This window comes from Macrobrachium rosenbergii, chromosome 50, assembly GCF_040412425.1.
Source record: "Macrobrachium rosenbergii isolate ZJJX-2024 chromosome 50, ASM4041242v1, whole genome shotgun sequence".
Taxonomy (NCBI): Eukaryota; Metazoa; Arthropoda; class Malacostraca; order Decapoda; family Palaemonidae; genus Macrobrachium; species Macrobrachium rosenbergii.
This window is the reverse complement of record NC_089790.1, coordinates 39,484,293-39,506,870: the sequence shown is the minus strand read 5'-3', so window position 1 is coordinate 39,506,870 and position 22,578 is coordinate 39,484,293. Positions and strand designations below refer to the sequence as shown.

Here is a 22,578-nt window from a genome sequence, read left to right as displayed (position 1 = left end):
GGTGTTATTGCATTGCAGATTGGCCCATGTACAAGATTTCCATGGCATCTGAGATGTAGGCAGAGATAGGGAATGAATCGATCCATTCAGTAATTAGCTCAGGTGACAGTGTCATACCTCTCATACCACCTTTTCCTATTTTGTTAGCAGTTTGTTCACCAAACTGATCATTTGACACAGAGTTCCAAACACCTTCATGATGACGACAGACATGTGCTCCAGCAATTAAGTCTGTCATGACATCATCTGGTAGGCTGCGCATCTCCAGCAAATGCCAGGAGATATATCTGGTATAATGGAAGTGACCTGCACTGAAGAAGTAAGGCCACATTCTTTCCAAGCATAGTTGTTGAAATAACCAGTCGCCTTCGCTCTCTGCACGAAGAAACTGATGTGCAAGCAGTGTTGATTTTATGAGATTATCCACCCAGTGCTTGCCTGTTGGATGCTGCCGTGCTTCCTCCATGTGTGCAGATATTTCATCAAAGTCCTTTTCATCTTGAAAAAGGTGCTGCAGCAGGACAACTGTTACCATGCGGAATGCTCTCATAACCCTCACCCATGCCTTTCCGCTCATAATTCCTGTAAGATGTCCAAACGCTGCTCCAACTAGAACATCAAGACCTGTTCCCTTCATTAGTGTCCCTATGCATCCCAAGAACGACATGATTATGTGCATTGCTCCTGGACGAAGTATAACATCTCTGAACCTTTCTGATTCCCACCATTTGATCTGCTGAGCCACCATGTACTGCACAGCTGCATATCAATGGACAGGTTGGCATAAGCTTCTAGCATTATCACATGTAATTTTTATGATAACGGTACAATAGAATTCATGCATAATGGCTAATAATAAATAGAGCTGCCTTGACTGTGAGTACTACATTTTTACAATAATGAAAGTGTATGAACTGTCTTGGGTGAAGTTTTGACCATATCTTTTACGCAAATAAGCTGTTCACTTACATTTTTGGGTACCATAAAGAAGGGTATTACCGTCAGCTTAACATCTGGCATGTATTATCGTCACCTATCAAAATATTAATGAAATCAAACAATATCAAATAAAGGCCTCAAAAGTTTGTTTTTGTTTTGACAGCTATTATATACTTTATAGAAAAATTATGTTATGACTGATTGGACGATAATAAATGCAGGTCGATAATACCCTCATCGAAGATCTCCCATACTGCATTTAGGCATAATATATACCTGCAACAAAATACTTAATGAGTTTATCATGTTCCTTGACCTTAAAAACATAGGTATAGACACCTTACTATTTATATTATAATGTACAGAAACAAAGATATAGAAGAAACTAGATTTTTTAGTGATGGCGGCCATTATTTACATATAACAAGAGTTGCCCAAAGTTGTCATGAGGAGAACCAAGTTGAAAAACCTAAAAACCACCTTAGGATAGCAAATCTATCAAGAAACCTTGTACTATTTAACATTCAAAGGCTACCCATTTTGGCAAATGGACTAAGGAGGAGAGAGATGGAAATTCTCATCCAACTCTTATTTTTATGTCAACCATTTATTTCTTTATTTAAGGGTAATGTATTAAGCTAACTTTTAAGTGAAATTACAGTAACTTTAATTTCATTTACAAGTTAGCTTAATATTTGGGAACATGATTAGGGTCATATTTAAAGTTAGCTTAATATTTGGGAGCATGAGTAGGGTCATATTTATTGTTTAAACGCTACAAAAAGCATTTATTAGCATTTTTAGAGGCCATGCCAAACTTACGCGAAAATTCGCCTTCTGCAAGCGGTTCTGGAACCTAACCTCGCATGAGATTGGGTATGACAGTATGTACTGTATGAATGTATGTGTGTATAATTATATATACATATATATATTATATATATATATATATATATATATATATATATATATACATATATATATATATGTATGTATACATATATATATAATGTATATATATACATATATATATATATATATATATATATATATATATATATATATATATATATATATATATATATATATATATATATATATATATATAACTTTTTATCACATCACCGTGATTCATATACAATCAGTAAGCTACAAACGTCCTTTAATATCAATTCGCTCTACCTCGAAAATAATATATTTTCATATATGTTACCGAAGGGAATTTTTTTAGTTGATAATAAGTTCGTCGTCCCAGACGAACTTATTATCAACTAATAAATTCCCCTTCGGTAACATATATGAAAATATGTTATTTCAGGTAGAGCGAACTGATATTAAAGGACGTTTGTAGCTTACTGATTATTTATATATATATATATATATATAATGTGTGTATATATATGCATATATACATTATATATATGTATATATATAATGTGTATATATATATATATATATATATATATATATATATATATATACATACATTATACTCATTACATATGTATACAGACATATATATATATATATATATATATATATATATATATATATATATATATATATATAGATAGATATATATAAATATATATCTCTGTATACATAGATATATATTTATATATACATATATATACACACATTATATATATACATTATATACATATATACACATATATACAAATACATATACACATATATATGTATAAATATACATATATATACTGTACAATATATATATTATATATATACATATATATATCTATATATATATACCCAATGTGAATATATATATATATATATATATATCTATATATATATACCCCTGTGAATATATATATATATATATATATATATATATATATATATATATATATATATATATATATATATATATATATATATTTCACAGGGGTTAGGAGCACAGCCACCCGTGATTAGCTGAAATCTGCGATAAGTTAATACCCCTATCTAAAAATGCTTATAACTGCCTATTTCAATACTTCAAACACCAAATACATTAGACGGCCCCTTTCTCACGGGGATTGGTTCCAGAGCCCACCATGGAAATGAAAAATCTGCGGAAATGTAAAATCCCTCTAAAAACGCCTATAACTGCTAAATACCCTGTACCCCTTTAACTATAATGTTTATAAATACCTATTTTAATGGTTCACTGGCCAATTTAATAGTTCAAAGAAAAATATACCTTAATTTATAATACTATAACAATTTAATATCCTTTCAAACAAAAATACACCCAAACCATCATCCCAAAACACCCAAAGTCATCTTACATTACCTTCCTACAACTCTTACTCTTAAGCATATACACCCCTAAAATGTTTATAAATGCTTATTTTAACAGTTCATCAACCAACTTTACAGTTCAAACAAAAATATGCCTCAAACTATCAACCCAAAACACCCCAATATCATTTCAAGGTCATCTTACAACATTACGTATACAATATTACGTACCAGCCTACAACTGTTACTGTACTCGTATCACCTATAATTCAGACACGCCATTTTCTTTTGCTTAACATAACTTTGCGCATCATATACTGTACTGGGCATAATGTACGTGCATTTTATTGATATTTTGCCGTGCTATATGGTCATCTTGAAATATTTACAGTACAGTAAGTATTTTAGGATAGTGCTACTGTACAAAGCATATCTAAAATATGTGGGTAGTTTAGAAGGACGGGACACGTTCCTCCAAACAGAATGCTACGTTTGGTATGTCATGTTAGTATTTTTGTGATTAAGTACACATAGATTTATGATAAAGAAAATAATTTAGTAGAGTAAGTTCTTGGTTTATGTCGTACTTGACCTAGTCATTTCGTGGTTAGTCCTCATCATCTCCCAAAAATTCTTGTTCCCTTATTCTCTCTCTCTCTCTCTCTCTTTCTCAGTGTACATACCCTTTAATGAGAAAACACAGCAAAAAATATCAATAAAACGTTAATTCACTTACAGAATCCATTTATAATGTATTATTATAATAATCTAATCATCTTAAAAATATTTAAAAATCCAAATTTCCTATGTAAGCAGCTTAAAACCACCACCACCACATAGAATCCACCAGCACACTTTAATGAATATTAATTACTGTACCTTAAACATAAAAAAACATGAAAATAAACATACACAGGAAGTTCACAAGAATGAGTGAGAAAGTGCATACGTACCTAAGTGTTGCCATATTTTTTGCTTTGTCTGATTTATTGTACCGTATTTCATTACAAGTTTAGTTGACTATGATTATCATACATATTATAACAGTACACAAGAGAATATTTTATAACTTGATGTTTCATCTCTAATCACCGTAAAAATATTTAAACCCCGAATTTCATACGTAGGCGACACATTCTGACTCTCCTCCCCAGCTATAGTTTAACCGCGCCTGTCAAGTCTCGTCCCCAGCTAGTTACTGTGCTTGGAGTATGATGTACACGTCAGTTCTCTCTTTCTCCGTGTACTGGATACATCCTTTAATGACAAAACACTGCGAAATATCAATATAATATTATTTCACTTACAGAATCCATTTCTACTGTGCTTAGACTTTGATGTAAACACCTCAGTTCTCTCTCTCTCTCTCTCTCTCAGTATACATCGTGTAAGGTTTAATGCTTGTTTTTTGTTTGGAACAATCGCTCTCAGATGGTTCCCTTGTTGAGGGTGCGCTCTTTACTTGGTGGTGCTTGTAATTTTTTTATAAGTAGGTGGTGTCTGCCACTTACATTTTTGTTAGCTTTAGGCAGGCTTGGAATAGCAGCGAGTCTAGTTCTTGACAGCATCGCAGCTTGGAGAATTTTAGAACCGCAGGTATTCGCTACCTGTGGCCCTCTGCAGTTCGAGGATGATGTTGATGGCTGAACCTTGTCCATCATTGGAGCGGTGTCATTCCTGTTTGACAGCAGTCTTGCTGTTGCCTTGACTTTGTCGATCATCTGTATTTTTCGGAGATGTTCCTGTTGGCCGTCATGGGGCGGTTTTCGATGATCGTACAGCAGTGTTTAATGGTGTTCGTCCTCTTCGACCTTTAATGGGGTCTAAACATCTCTGTGTAGATTGTCTATGGTGATTCTGTACTGCATGAGGTTAATTTGTTAAAATGCAATTATTCTTTAGATATTGTTACATTGTTAACTTATTTTTTACTAGTGATTTGGTATTATTATTATTATTATTATTATTATTATTATTATTATTATTATTATTATTATTATTGTTATTATTAATAATACTTTATTTCGAATATGAATTCATATACAATAACTTTACAAATAAAAGGAGTGGTGCCAAGAGGCTACAATTTTGATTTATTATTAAACAAACAAATTTATAGAAAAAATACAATTACCACAACCAAAATGTGTATGTGTTACCAATAAACATAAAAAAACTTTAAAAAGGGTCATGCAACTAGACCTAAAAAGCAAGAGTAAATAAGCTCAATAACAACTATATCATTCTCCATGACGTAATGCACAAACCATTCCAAATATAGAACATAAACAAAATCAGTTTTACCTGTCAGTAGAGTATTCTGTACCATTCATCAAGTAATATAAATAATAAAGATGCATCACTGTCTTTTCGCAATAGTATCAAAACATTATTTGATTTCTCCAATCTCTGTTTTAAACTAAATATTGTGTGGCGCCGGATAACATCAAAGCAGGGCAAACCCTGTGTCACAAAAACATGTGAGGCACTTACTTCAGGCGACACCCATGAGCCCCTTATTATATCATTATGACACATTAGTCTTCCCAAAGTTTCTTGTGTGTGGTGTTACCATAGTGAACAATAGATTGTCGTACAGAAAGTTTTGAATAATTGAACTTCAGTTTCATCAACACAAGAATTAAATTTTCTCATAAGCATATTCCCTCTCACACAGAGCTTGCGACGCTGTTGTTCAGTATCTTCATTTTTCTTATTGTTACTAGTGATTATGTGGCCCAGATACGAGGATGAATTTACGGATTTTAAGAAGTCATTTTGCAATGAAATCCATGGGTATTCCTGACTTTTGTTGTTACATGAGGGAATCAACATGCACACAGTTTTGCTGGTGTTGTATAATGTATCATGTTTTATGGCAAAGTCTTCACAAATCTTCAATGTTTTCGAAGTGCTCTACCAGTGGGAGCGAGAATAACTAGATAATCTGCATAGCTAAAATTATTAAAAGCAACATCCCCGATGTGACATCCTGTTCCGGAACCAGCCAGTCGAATATTCAGGTCGTCTACATAAATGTTAAAAAGGCAGGGTGACAAGATTCCTCCTTGTCTCAAGCGAAGGAGCTAGAAAATTGATCATCCCATTGAACAACAAAATTTTGAAAGTTAAACCAATATTCGAGTAACTTGACATAATGTTTCGGTACTTTTCGGCACAATAATTTATCAAACAGCTTCCAATAGTTCACCCGATCAAATGCTGCTCTGGCATCGAAAAAGCATAAAAATACAGGCGTGTTGTGCACGTGGTAATAACTGATAACATTTTTTAAAGCATAAACATATTTCTGTGCCTAGATTTGGTTTAAACCCAAAATGATACTCACTTGTATATAAAAATTCCCTTATATTTGCTAATAGTACAAATTCTAGCATTTTAGAAATGTGTGTAGCAATTGCGATTGGCCTATAGTTGTTTTTAAGTGCAGGGTCTTTGGTTACATTTTTTAAGAATGGGACTATTATAACTTTCATAGCAGAAGCGGGCAAAAACGAATGTATAAGCAATGAATTAAAAAAGAGGCATATCAACAGGAGCAAATAGTTTGGAGCATACCTACAGACCTCCCCAGGGATACAATCAGAGCCCACTGCTTTATTGATGAACAAAGAATGAGCAGTTTTCTTCACCATATCAAGAGTAATATATTTAAAAGTTAACATCACTTATTTCAAGTTTTCTTGCTACAGTATTCCTAGTAATGCTATACTGAATGGTATTCAGAACAGATATGAAAATGCTTTTTCCACAATAGGAGTATTTGTTTAGAACCTACGGCCTCTTCAATTGTGTGGGGGACATTAGTGCATTTCTTTTTAGTCACTAATTTAACGTTTGACCAAAAACGTTCCATACTCTTAGAGACTACTGTACACTTTGACCAAGTGCTCTCGCTCTTAATTGCTCCTCATGCTCACGACACCATTTAAGCGCTAGTTTAAACCTAGAACGAGTCTGTCGCATATGCAGTGCCCAGGACTCACTCTTCTCTCGGAGACCCAATCATCCTCCACGAAAGGAATGCGTCTTGAGCAAAGTCATGGGCCTCAAGAACGAAATCCGACAGCCAGGCACACCTTTGTACCTCTTTCTTCTAGTGCCGAATACTTCTTTCCAGAGGCCACTGTGGTAGTACACAGTTCATCGTATCTGTCTTGTATACAGAGTTTATGATCAACGGAATGACAGCACTGATTAGAACAAAAGAGAACATGCACATCAATATTAACATTAGAGAGCCTCGACTTTGAAAGATTAAAAAACATTTCTTTCAGAACTTCATTACCAAAATCCCAGTTAATCATCTCCAAACTTCGTTTACTGGCAGCAGAGTACTTAGGAATTTGATCAGCATATATAGTCGTGGTTTATGCTGTTTAATTATTTGATGTGGTGTGTTATTTATGAACTCTGTTGTACCCTTACTTATATTGTTTGACGCTGTTTGTGTAGTTGTTGTTTATGCTGTCTGATTTTTGCTTTTGATGTAGCTAAAGTGTTGTTGACTTCAATTTAGGTATTTACTGTTATATAATTTAATTTGATGGTGTTTTTGAAGTAATCTTCATTGATTTTGCTACATCTATGTTATTTAACTGACTCGTTTGGTGGCCATTTCACTGATTTTTGTAATGTAATTAGTTTTTGGTTCGAACCTGGCTCATTTGTAAATAAGTGAATAATTTAGGTTAATAAACTAGTATTAAGGTAATTTTGCTGGTTTTGCTGAGCCCCTCCTCATTGCTGTCTTGGCTCCTGCCTGTCTTTCCAGACCCATTCTCATTTTATTTGTCGAACCTGTGTGGAGCCCATGACTGCCCATTACAATATCCTTTAATGAAAAAATACAATAATCAGTGAATACCCAGTGGTGCTCTATAAAAACAGAGCGAATTAGTGATAATTAGAGGGTTACTGTGCATAGACAAATTTGTGAATTGGTGGAAGTTCCCACATAATATTGAAAGATGTTCCACGAAAATCCGCAACAAAGTGAAGTGTGAAAAAGTGAGGCTCATAAAAGTGGGGGTCCACCAAATATACGTTAAACTATCATCCTAAAACAAAGACCATTTCAAAGTCATCTTACAACATTACCCTTAAAAATATATGGCTTACAGTACAGCTATGTGTGAAAACTAATCAAGTTCCCCCTATATTCAGGCACATCCATTTTCTTTCACAGCATTAAGTAGTCCCGTTTTCTTTTTATGATAGGGGAAACACTGGGAATTCACAAGTAGAGTTGAATACTGTACCTAGATATTTAAATATGCACTGAAAACAATATCAAATTATAAATGCAATCAACAGTGATAAAATATTCGCTTGTGTACTGTTGTGTGTGTTGAATCAATTAATCTTGTAATAGAAATGGTACAGTAATTCAAGCAAAACAAAATCAAAAAAATTGTAACATGTAGGCTACATATGTATGCACTCACTCATATATGCCGTGAACTTCTTGGAGTTTTAGTTTCATATTTTTATTATACAGTAATTTATATTTCACTAAAGGATATGGAGAGAGAGAGAGAGAGAGAGAGAGAGAGAGAGAGAGAGAGAGAGAGAGAGAGAGAGAGAGAGAGAGAGAGGCGAACTGAGGTATGTTTACATCAGTAAAATGAATCTGTAAACAGCTGTTTTGTGATTTTGTGGGATTTTACTGTTTACTTTAAAATGATACATTTCACTGTTACTGTATTTTGTGGTGTTTACATTAATATTAATATCTGAAAATTAGTAAATAATTTACCATAAAAAATGTATTTAGTCAAGAAAATAACATGAAAATATAGTAATTAGTGAACATTACTCTACGATAAAATCCGCAATTCAGTGAATTTTCCGTGATTTATTTTCCACAGAAAAATCCGTGACTAACTGAAGCTGTGAATGCTGAACTGCAATACAGTGGTGGTCCACTGTACACATACTGTAAAGGACCTAGCGTCGAAAGGCCTCACAGCACTCCAGTGTTTCCGTTTCCTTCATGGATTTTATCTTTATTTACATATTCATCACGTTCCATATTTTCGTGATTCAGTTTTATATATATATATATATATATATATATATATATATATATATATATATATATATATATATATATATATATATATATATATATATATGTATATGTATATATATGTGTATATATATATATATATATATATTATGTAATATACATATATATAATTAACAGTTGTGATGAATAAAGTTAAATAGAAGTCCCCAACAATGTAAAAAAGCAAGATGGATGAATATTGTCTAGAATAGCCTTACCTTTCAAGAATAAGGGTATCACCATCCTTAGCTGCTGGAATTTTTCTGAATGGGTTAACAGCCATATAATCCTTCTTCATGTGTTCTCCTAGAAACAAAATGCATGTCAAATAAAAATTAGCAAAACAACTTGCTTAGGTTACTTTATAGATTTGATAAACATAAAAGAACCGACTTTCAGTACCATTCAATGGGACAAAATGTTTCACAGTGAGTGCCTAAAAAAGTCTGACAAAGTAATCTATAACGTAATAGTGGTTTCAGCTACACTGAGGTTCTTGTTTGTTTTTATTATTTCTTATGGCTTTTTTTCAAACAGGAACAAATAAAAGATTGAACTATCCTAAGTTCATTTGTATATTTTACAAGAATGTTTTGCATAGGTTATAACTCTGTTCGTCTTCAGCTTACAAAAAATTAACAAAGGAAGGAAACTAAGCATGCAGATTGGATGGTAGTGCATGGGTATTTATCACTGAGCAACACTTTGGCCTAGCAAACCGTTTCTTGGTGGGTGACTTTGGAGATGGTATTGGTGCATCAGCTCTGCTTAGGTGAGAAGGGGGTTGTTGTCTTCCTTTGTGGAGAGAGAGAGAGAGAGAGAGAGAGAGAGAGAGAGAGAGAGAGAGAGAGAGAGAGAGAGAGAGAGGTTATATTGGTGACTTATTATAAGGATGGAGGAGTGAGGTTTTCATCCTTTTTGTTCACCGTTATTATTTTTTGTATATATAGTAGTGAACCTCTACGATTTGAAGTTGGTAGCTGCATCTAAGATATGGACTGATTTTAAATTTGTAGTGCAGTCTGAGTATTTTTGGTGTTTTTCCTTGATTGCTCACACACTATACCTTCCTGATGGTAGCAAGAAAAATGTTTAGCGAGACATTCTATCATATGAATGAGGGCACCCTCTATACTGCATAAGCATTTGAATCAGTATACAGGATTCCATCTATTCTAATCATTAGGAGGAGGGCTGGGTTATTATTTAAAAGTTGATCCACTGTTTTTTGTACAAGATAATGTAGTTGATCTTGATGTCACTGGGAAGATGGAGACATTGTCCTTATTTTCATTTTAAAGGCTGCTTCTTCTTAGTGATAACGCTGGCGCACATAGCCTGTAAAGAACAGCTTTGCTGCTTCTTTGTTACCATTGTTGATTTTAATTGAAGGTTCTTGGTACCAATTACTTGGAACTGATTTGACTTGCTTTTAAATTTCTCTGTAAAACCATTGTTGACAAGAACTTTTGTTGCTCTTTCTATATCACTATGCATTTCCTTCCACATAATAGTGACAAGGCTCTCCTTACGTAAGAGTTCATGATGTTCCTCTTGTAGACATCCAGACACTTGCTCTGTCCATTTAATAATAGGCAAGGGTTGGTTGGTTTAGTGTAGATACTGTAGATTGTCATAGAGTATTTTCTTGGCTATGGGTCAGTTTTATACCAAGAAATGAAAGAGTTGCCTCACAGGTCAGGTGAACAACAGAAGAAGCCTTGAATATCCGTCAAGAGTATCTCAAGGCCATCATTAAATTCCATCCTGATGAAGGTGTCAATGACACACAGGTGGTAACATGGGGTGGCGATCTCCCTGCCGAATGTACGACCTCAGGCAGTCAAATTGAAACTCTTGGTCCACCATAACAGTACTATAGTGTAGAGGAAAAATATTAAGGCAGAACATTGCTTTTTTCCCTCTTGCTTAATTATTACGTGATTATGTTATTTTATTACATGTAAGTTAATCATTATGGCACAATACATTTTGACATGTTATTGTTCTGAGGTCTATTTTCGTAGGAGTAAAGAATTTTGTATTGTTTCTGTATACATCTCAATTATTAGAAAGCATCCTGTAAACAAAAACACAACAGAAAAGGTTAACGAAGTCATTTCCTTCTATTCTAAGGCTTTGGGACGATACTTGAAAATTGTTAAATAAGGACTGCCATGAGAAAGCACTTTTGACTTATTCTGGAATACAACTGTTCTTAAAAGATGGATAAAACAGTAAAAACACCCGTCAAATCAACAGCTCTAGCATTTGCTTGACCAAGATTCTTTTCCTTGTTACCATCCTTATTGGCTAGTTTTTCCTTGGCATGATGACTCAGTAACTTGTGTTATACAACAAATTAATTTTATATATAAAATAAGTTGTCCTTGGAAAAAGGTTTAAATGATATAGCACCTTACCAAATGAATAATTTGAGGGCTTAGGTGTAGTCTAAGCTACTAAATTTCACTTTCTTGCTTTTACCTACCTATGAGACGTATTGTTTGATGAAAATAAACCAGGATTTATTACAAATATAAAAAAATAGGTATTTTTACTTTGAATCCAATAATAAGAGTTGTTTTCCATGTTTTGTTTACACTGACGTTGTGATGTTTCGGAACTTCGTTCAGAAACCACGTCTGGTGATATGCATTTTGTTAAACAACTTTAACACTGCTTCTGCATGTCTGAAACTGAAAAATTAATGACATAGACCATATTGTACAGACATACACACTGCAGATAATTTTTAATGACTGACAAAATACAGCAGGTGTCCTTAAACATCTTAGTAACATGCTTAAAAGATGAGATGAAACCACTGGTGTAATACCTACAGACCTACTTACTGCTAAGTATTTTTTATTAAAGAGCTAGATCTTTCTTACTCTATATTATATAGCATATAAAATATTAATGATGCTCTGATATCAAAATTTAAACTGCCACTACATTTATGTGCCATAATAGTATGCTGAAAATATAATAACACCACAGGCAAAAAAGTTATGAAATCACAAAAGGGATAGTAAAGCCCAGCCACAAGAGACAGATCTGGAGGTCAGGGAATACAAAGGAAGGGGTAGGGCATAGGGCTTTACCACAACCTGATAATTATGATGAAAGCAAAAAATAGAGGTAGGAGTCTTTTCTCAATCAGCATAGAAAGTGAGTGCCATTGTAATATGCATATTGAATAGACTTCGGTTTGGACGAACCACTGCTGACGATGTGAAAATTATGAAAGAGGGCCTGATTCCAGTACCACTTAACTCTGACAAGGCCCAGGTTTTTGTTGAACATGACTCTAGTCTCCACAACAGCAACAATTGGAATGAGTTCGCCTGTATTAGTCTCCATGACAAAGAAGAAAAAAGAAGAAAAAATGTTACCCACAAAGAAGCGTTGCATTTATATGATCACCCTTCTATGCAGGTACATCTGATATACTGCATGTCTTCAAATTACATCGCTTGAAGAAGTGCCAGTGCCTATCTCTTCAGGTATGGTTAGCGTTGTGAGTAATAAAATGGCACTCGTTTTCTATAGTGATTGAGAAAAGACTCCTACTTCTACTTTTTGCTTTCATCATAATCTATCAGGTTGCGGAGTAAAGCCCTACGCCCTACACGTTCCTTTGTATCCCCTGACCTCCATATCTGTCTCTTGTGGCTGGGCTTTACTACCCCTTTTGTGATTTCATCAATTTTTTGCCCATGATTTCAGTCCTTTTTGCACTGGCAATGCCCTAGATCAAGAAAAATGCAGTAACAAAGGAATGGGGTTGTTTAGGTTTTAGATATAGTTTTCTTAGTCCTATGTGGCTTCTCTGTGATTATGGTAAGCTCAGTTCTTTTGCTGCATAATTATATATATATATATATATATATATATATATATATATATATATATATATATATATATATATATATATATATATATCTATATATATATATAATATATTATATATATATATATATATATAAATATATATATATATATATATATATATATATATATATATATATATATATATATATATATATAAATTATATATAATATATATATATATATATATATATATATATATATATATATATATTATATATATATATATATACATATTATATATATATAATATATATATATATATATATATATATATATATATATATATATATATATATATATATATATATATAATCTTCTTCTTCTTCTTTTAACGTGCTTTTTTCCCATTTTTGTATGGGGTAAGCACGATGCCTTCTTTGAAGGAAAAGGACTTTTGATTTGGCTTTGGGGTAGACCTGTAGTCTCGATCGGCTGCCCTGCCTGACATCGCTTAGACCCCGTAGCGTATGTTTCATGTATCATACCCGACCCAACGCCCTTTCTTCCCAGCAGCGATTTGTTGCGCTTTAGGGGCGAGAGTTCTGAGATCGTGTGAGATGTTTGTTATGTTTTTTTTAGAAGGTGTTGTAGTGGCTTTGTTTTGTGTGTGTATTTAGTCTGTAACACCCATTTGCTTTTAAGCAAACCTATCCGTTGATTACATATATAATCCCGGGATGTCTACACTTTTGATAGCAAAGTGTCTGCCTCCTGATCAGTCGGCTGGATTTGAACCAGCGCCATTATAGACCTCTACGAAGTCCGAAGCTGCTGCTGTAAATGCACTGAGCCATCGAGGCTCCTATATATATATATGTGTGTGTGTGTGTGTGTGTGTGTGTGTGTGTGTGTGTGTAATGTGTGTGTGTGTGAAAACATTCTAACTATTGAGGCCCTTTATTAAGGGTAGGTCAACGATCATAAAACCAAAACAGCGTAGGTAAATTCAACATGTGGTAATGTTTAATTAAGATAATTGACAGTAAGCCAGCCAGCTTCTCCTAACACCACTTACTATTCACACACATTAAGAAATGGCGTCTCTTCTAATGTTGTGAGCAGTCTGTACCTGAACATCAGGAAATTTGAATTTTGGTGGCTAATTTGAATAGCATACTGTAACTTTAAAATTTCATTATTTTAAAAAACAAACCCCGAAAGGCACCCCTCCAGAATACGAACTTTCAGAAAAATTAAGTATCACGGCTGTATGTTTTACCGCATTGCTCCACAGACATGTTAGGTCCCTCACCCACCCCATACCACGTCCCTTGAATGCCAAAAATTGATATCTGGATATCGAGAATGGCTGAATGGATTTCGATGACATTTGGCACGATTAGAGATCTTAGTGGGAAACCTCTAAAGCCAGAGTTTCATACCAGTCAGTTGAATATTTCCAAAGTTATAAACAGCCAAAGTCGGAGTTTTCGTGTATTCGGGTGGCTGGGTTTTACTAACTGCCAACTACTGTGGTGGTTGATGTCAAACAACAGCGGCTTTAGGATATGGATTAAGTTTTGGTGTTTCTGGTGGTAACCTGGACTATGTCAACATTTCAAAATAATTTTGTTATTTGGAAGAATTTAGTCATAATTTATGTCCTGATGACATTAATATTTGTAAAGGTATTGTGTATGGTGCTATGGCCAAGCCTTCTTCCCCGAATGTTCTCATACGATTTCTCCAGGCATACAAAAACCTTAAAAAAGATTAAACATTGCAAGTAACAAAGGTAGATAAGTCTAATGCAGTGGTAATAATGAATAAAAGTGACTAAGTAAATAAAATAACGGCATTATTGAATGATAGTGAAACTTATACAAAACTGAGGTCAGATCCCACACAGATAGTTAACTCTCATTTTAGCAAACATTACATCCATTTTTAAGGGCTCTGACCATTTAATTAAATGGTTTACCACTCAGTACTCCTCCCTACCATATCTCCACGGTTTAGTCAAGACACACAAAATCAATAACCCTATTAGACCAATCATTAGTTCAGCAGGGTAAGTTTCGTATAACTTATCTAAATGGCTTGTAAAAAAAATTCTTACACCATTGGTAGGAAACATTTCTAATATGAATATAAAAAATTATGTCGACTTTATAGACAAATTGAATAGTTTGAATTTGAAATTTGATTTTACTATGGTTAGTTTTGATGTTGTCTCTTTATTTACAAAAGTGCCTGTAGATGATTTACTGGAATTTTTAGAGGAAGAATTAGAAAGTTATGACATTCCTTAACTGTAGCAAACCTCACAAATCTTATAAGGTTATGTATCAAAGACAGTAAATTTTGTTTCAATGGGGAATTTTTTGTACAAAAGTTTGGTATGGCTATGGGTAATCCCTTATCCCTGTCCTTAGCAATATTTACATGGAATTCTTTGGGACAAAATTCTTACCAAGAATTTTGCCCCAAAAGTTATATGGTTTAGGTATGTAGATGACATTTTTGTATCTGGCCAGTTCACGAAAATCTCCAGGAATTTCTCGTTAAGCTAAATAATTTAGTCCCTTCTATAAAATTTACCGTAGAGGAAGAAAGAAATTGTAATTTGCATTTGCTTGATGTAACTGTCCATAGACATGATAGAAATTTCACCTTTTCAGTCTTTCGAAAATCAACTAACATTGCCTCTTTTGTTCATTATTATTCCAATCACCATCAAAATGCTAAATTCTCTGTCTTTTCTGGAATGTTCTTAAGGGCTTTACGTGTTTGTAGCCCGCAGTTCATTGATGCTGAGATCAAAATTACTTATGATATTGCTTTGAAACTTAAATACCCAAGCATAATATTCTCAAATTACCGTATGATGAAAGGTTTTTACAAATTCCTAGAATTTTAAAGCTTTTCAACATAAATGTCGTTTTCAGTAATTTTAATGTTAAGAGTTTAGTGATAAAAATTTCTCCTAAAGATGTTTCTGGCTGCATCTGTGAAATTCCTTGTAAAAAATGTGATAAAATATATTATGGACAAACTGGAAAATCACTTTCACAACAAATCAAACAACACCAATATTCTGTGAGAACTGGCCAAATATCGAATGCATTATTCGAACATATGAGAGATTTAGATCATCCTATTAACTGGAGTAAAGCAAGACCTTTGGTCCCATGCAATGACACAGTTAAAAGGAATATCATCGAATCTTGTTTTATTAAGTCAAATAATGAAAGTGTTCTAAATTTAAGTCTATATTTGTTTAAACTTGATGCCTTCATAATTAAAAAAGTTGTTGATAAATATATGCAAAATTAATATTCATTTTTATACATGTTTCTGCATTGGGAATGGATAAGATTCCGTTTGCCTTATGGGTAAGTATATATTTGGATTAGTTTGTGACTGCGTGATCCAGGATTTGCCGTGGATTAACCTTTTGTTTTTTACCCCCTGCCAATTAACCATCTGGTATTCAAGGTTATACATGTTTTTGGATTTTGTAAGACTAAACTTTAGTATTTCTTGTTGTTTGGTCTTGCGTTCAGTTTGTGAGAGCTTGATCCCTGATTATCCTGGATTATCTTTCTGTTTATTACCCTTTGACAACTGACCATCTGGTATTCTTGTTCTTTTTGTTTACTTCGTAACCTTCTTTATGTCTGTGTCTCATTCGTGCCCAGACGATGTGTTAATAAACGTGAAAGCGCTTGGTACTGAACTTCTGCCTGCCATTTTCCTGTGGGAATATATATTATAATATATACCATATATATATATATATATATATATATATATATATATATATATATATATATATATATATATATATATATATATATATACATATACATATATACATATATATATACATATATATATACATATACATATATATATATATACATATATATACATATATACATATATATATATATATATATATATATATATATATATATATACATATATAAATATATATATATATATACATATATATATATGTATGTATATTATAATATATAGATATATATATTGTGACAAAGTGTCAGTGTCTGTTCTTCAAATCAAACCTGATATCTAAGTGCTTGTCCCGAGTCTAAGGCACCATTTATATATGGGGAAATGGTCAGTGTCTGTTCTTCAAATCAACCTGGTATCTAAGTGCTTGTCCCGAGTCTAATTGCACCATTTATATATGGTGACCCCGGAGTGTCCAGTGTCTGTTCTTTAAATCAAACCTGGTATCTAAGTGCTTGATATTTGATTACCAAACTTACCATTTATTCAACAATTATAGTTACCTCACAAAAGCCAGACACCTGAACCCTCATCACACCTACAAGACGACTGATTTCTCTAAAGGCAACAGTGATCCCTTATAAAACTTATCAATCATGAAAGAAAGCAGGTTAAGTTCGTTAAACAGGTGTGAGGTAAAATCTAAGGGCATCACTCCATTAACATTAAAAAAGTTCAAATATTTCCATTTATTTCATTTCCCTGGTTCGAGCTCACTTCAATTACTTGAAGGAAAACATCTCACTTACCACTCTATCTCTAATTCAAATCAAAATTACTGGTGGGTCAATGAATGAAACTCTGATATAATATTTTAAATACAAAAATTTATTTCTAAATTCAAAGATTATACATGACATTAACAGTCTCAAGGAAATTTATTATTACTTCAAGATAAAACAAAACTGGATTAAATCTGAATTAATCATCAGTCAAAATTAAATCAGAAATTAATTTATTAATTAATCAAAAGGGTTATTCAAGAAGAATTTAAATTGTTGAGTAACAAAACTTCAATTCCCAAGTGTTAAACAAAATAAGGCAAATAAATCAATCATGTAAAAATTTGGACACAAAAGACACAGAAATATATACTCTGCAAAAAGATTAAATATCAAAAGAATGTAAAGCAAAAATTAAGGCAATAGCAAACACATCACATATATGCATAACAGAAAAATTCTTCAAAAGATAAAGCATAACAATGAAAAAAATATATGTATGGAAAAGGTATTCATATATAACCAATTTCAAATATATTTTAGTAATTATAACCCAATAATTATTTCTGCAATACTGTTGGTACCAAATGCTTCTGGTCTTTAACCAGGCGCCGTTACACACACACTTAATGCATGATACACTGTTCAGATAACTCGACACATTTAATAAGGAATTAGCACCGCCAAAGGATATGAGTGACCGTCTATCAAAACATCAATTACAATAAACGGGCGATCGTAATCCTGAGAGCGAGCGAGCGAGCGAGCGAGCGAGAGAGGAGAGAGACGCGAGCGAAAAATGTAGCCTTTGAGTGTCGACCTCTGCAGGCGTCTATCTACGTGTGGTAGGTCTAAACCACAGTGTTTTGATCGAGTCCCAATGGAATGCATTATCAGCAGTTTTGAAAATGGACTAACAAACGCCTTCTATACAACGAACAAGGCTCTGTCTTCTCAGCTCGACGCACACCCGTCCCTTCTAAATCACATATGCAATCATTTTACCTACGTTAACTTCTTTTTGATATATACGCATCTAAAACATAAAATCTACAGTACACAAACAATACACACATACATTGATAGGGAGATTGCTAATATGAAAACCACAGCATAAGAAAATATATATATATATATATATATATATATATATATATATATATATATATATATATATTTATGTATATTTATGTACAGTAATACTGGATCTATTAATGATCTGAGTTGCGCGAATTCACACACAAACGAACTTTTCATCAGAACCTAACTAATGGGCATACGCGATTTTTTCACAGACACACGAAATTTCAGAACCCAGCATATAAGAGAAGACTTTGGCAATGATAAGTTTTGTTTTATGTGTAAAATCTGTATGAAATGCATTTTATCTCATGTGTAAAATCTGTATGAAAATGCATTGATGCTTTAATGTGCAAAATCTCTATGAAAAAATGCATTTCATGCTTTCATGTAAAATCTTCATGGAAAAACGCACCATGCTTTCATGTGTACAATCTGTATCGAAAATGGTATTATTTTTGTTTTTGTACATGCATAAATATGATGCATAGGTAATTTCAGCACATTCATTTAGTGTACTTACAAGATGTGATACCCATTTGCAAAGTTACGCACTTTTCAAAGATGATACCCCCTGCAGAAATGTTTGTTTAATGTTTGAAGTACATTTATAAGTTTTCATGCTTTTAACTGTAAAATCGATATGGAAAATTTGTACTTATATTTCTCTGTACATAAATATCATACAAGTATTAAGTCCATTTGCAAAGTCTTTGTCACAAAGGGACTTCAAGGCTGATCTTTGAGATGAAAGCCGTCCAGTCGCGCTCATTTGATAAAATGAATTCTTTAATGTAATATCAGAGATAACTGATATTGTATATGTCATTCCTTGAAAATTACTCGTTCACCTCGGAGAAAAGTGCTGGTGCAATCTGTATGTGCATGTAATTACAGCACGTTCAGTTGAAGTACTTACAAGACGTGATACCCTGCATTTTTTCAAAGATGATACCTCTGTAGTGTGTATAATTTTAAGTTTTTTGGTGTTTTTAGTAAATCAGGAATGGAAAACTTGTAATAATATATATTTTCTGTCTTACAACATGATAAAAGTTGTACAGTTACTTTATTAAAGCATTTCCTCTCTCTCTCTCTCTCTCTCTTCTCTTCTCTCTCTCATTCTGTAGTGTTAGTACTCAAACATACGTTTACAACTTATTATTCTCTGCAATGTCATTATCGTACAGTATATAATTTAAATTGATTTAATTTACCTGTAATTGTACTACTTCTACGAACATTATGTACATGTTTTCGATGTTTTTATGAATTGTATTTGTTGACTTCGTGACGTTTTGCCTAGTGACGAAAAGAAAAGGTTTTACTCTAAGACAAGAAAACGCATCCCATGAATTAGGTAACATTAGTATATGTATGCACCTACTGTAAATGAGCTATTATAAAACTGCAGTACTAATTTTTATGTCAACTACTGTATTCCTTTAGGTAATAAGTTAAATTCTTAAATAAAATTACATCAAATTTAGTTCATTTAAAAGTTAGCTAATACTTTGGGAGCATGATTCAAATAATATTTATAATTTCTTAAACTCTGGAATAAGCACGCAGGGGCTCCTCGAACCCAATCCTCACTTTCAGGTACAGACTGTATATATATATATGTATATATATATATATATATATATATATATATATATATATATATATATATATATATATATATTATATTTTATATTATTATATAATATATATTATATATATATATATATATATATATATATATATATATATATATAGGTAGTAGATAGTATATTATATATATGATATATAATATATATATATATATATATATATATATATATATATATATTTTATATATATATATATATATATATATATATATATATATATATATATTATATATATATATATATATATATATATATATATATACATATTTATATTTATATATATATATATATATATATATATATATATATACATATTTAGAGATTTATATATATATATATATATATATATATATATATATATTATATATATATATATATATATATATATATATATATATATATATATATATATAATATATATATATATATATATATATAGATATATATATATATATATATATATATATATATATATATATATATATTTATACATACAGATAAATATATATATATATATATATATATATATATATATATATATATATAAATATATAAATATATAAATATATATATATATATATATATATATATATATATAGAAAGAAGAGTATATATATATATATATATATATAAATATATAAATATATATATATATATATATATATATATTATTACATATATATACACATACATTATATATATATATATATACAATATACATTATATATATATATATATATATATATATATATATATATATTGTCACGATGTATCAAGTACCTGGTTAGTTACACAACCAATCTCAAGATTCTAAAAATATACCACTTCAGCTGTATACCTGAACTCATAACATTAATTGTTACGACTGAGTACTCTAAAAGGTAACAGATCTTTAAGAAAAACTTATTTATCAATCACTTGAAAAATCAAACTAAGTTCATCAGAATATGTGTGTGAGGTATCAAAAATTAAACTAGAAATCTTCTAGAGTAAAGGCATCACTCCATCAAAAAACTTCTAAACTGTTTCCTGGTCTTAATTCCACTTTAGCAAAACTAAAAGAACAAAACATGTTTATCACTTTGCCTTAAGCACAATCAATCCTATTCACTGGTGATCAACAAATGAAACAACTGTTTTTCTAAAATGTTAAATACAAAAATTATTTTCAGATTCAAAGCTTATAACTAGAATCTACAATTACCAGAATTCGCCAATCTTAAAAAATTTAATATTAGTTGAAAATAACACAAAATTCAATGAATTTTGAATTAAATATGAAACAAAACTGACCACAAAACTTTATCAGAATTTAAATTAATTACAAATTTAAACTATCAAGAATTACTCAAGATTTAAAAGAAAAATCAATAAATAAACCATATAAAAATGTTAAATTACGATAATGTTAAATTGGCATGCAATGTTAAATTAAGTATGCAATGTTAAATTACTAAGAAATATTTACAATGCTATGTAATAAATGTTACATCACAAACATAAAAATGTGAAATATAAAGAAATTGTAAATAGAAAAACACAAAATACATCGTAAGACATCAATAATGTGATTTCACTTGTTCAAAATTTCCAATTTACCATACCATGGGTATCACAGTAAAATTTCACGTTACCTTACACAACTTGTGAAAACCTCTGTAAATCACTTGCTGCAGCTGCGTTACACAATACACACTTTTTTACCAGGCGTCGTTACGAACTAAATAACTTTGCTAAATTCAGATCTCAAAAGTTAATGTTAAAAGTGACCACAAAAAATTACGTTAAAAGTAATCTCTTCCTAATTAGGAATGAGAGAGAGAGAGAGAGAGAGAGAGAGAGAGAGATGGAACCAAATCGACTGGGTCTCAGAAATCAGAATGAAACAAATTTTAGATTCCAGTAACAGTGTTTCAATTATGATGTCATTAAAGCATTTTAAAAGAGATACTAAAGAAGCTTCTCTAGAAGCAGGGAAGTGACGTCATTAGTGCCATTTTGGGTGCGAGGATACTAAAGAAGTTTCTAGAAGGAAGTTACGTCATCCCAGCAAAACGTTTGGAATGCAATCTTACAAAACATGACGTAATGATCAGGACACGTATTCTTTCTCTCCGCGTACCGCGGACTAGAACATGCAACAACATGAAATCATCACTGATTCGTATGGGACGAATTGGCGTTTGTT

At 31.8% G+C, this 22,578-nt stretch overlaps 1 protein-coding gene across 2 annotated transcripts in view; it reads right to left on the bottom strand.

Moving 5' to 3' along the window:
• Window positions 1-22,578, bottom strand: part of LOC136832844 (glutathione S-transferase theta-1-like) — a 201,444-nt gene that overhangs the window by 120,508 nt on the left and 58,358 nt on the right. For both annotated transcript variants that reach the window (XM_067094502.1, XM_067094503.1), the window contains exon 3: window positions 9,496-9,583. In XM_067094502.1, coding sequence (XP_066950603.1) covers window positions 9,496-9,583 — 88 coding nt within the window. The remainder of the gene's footprint in view (window positions 1-9,495; window positions 9,584-22,578) is intronic.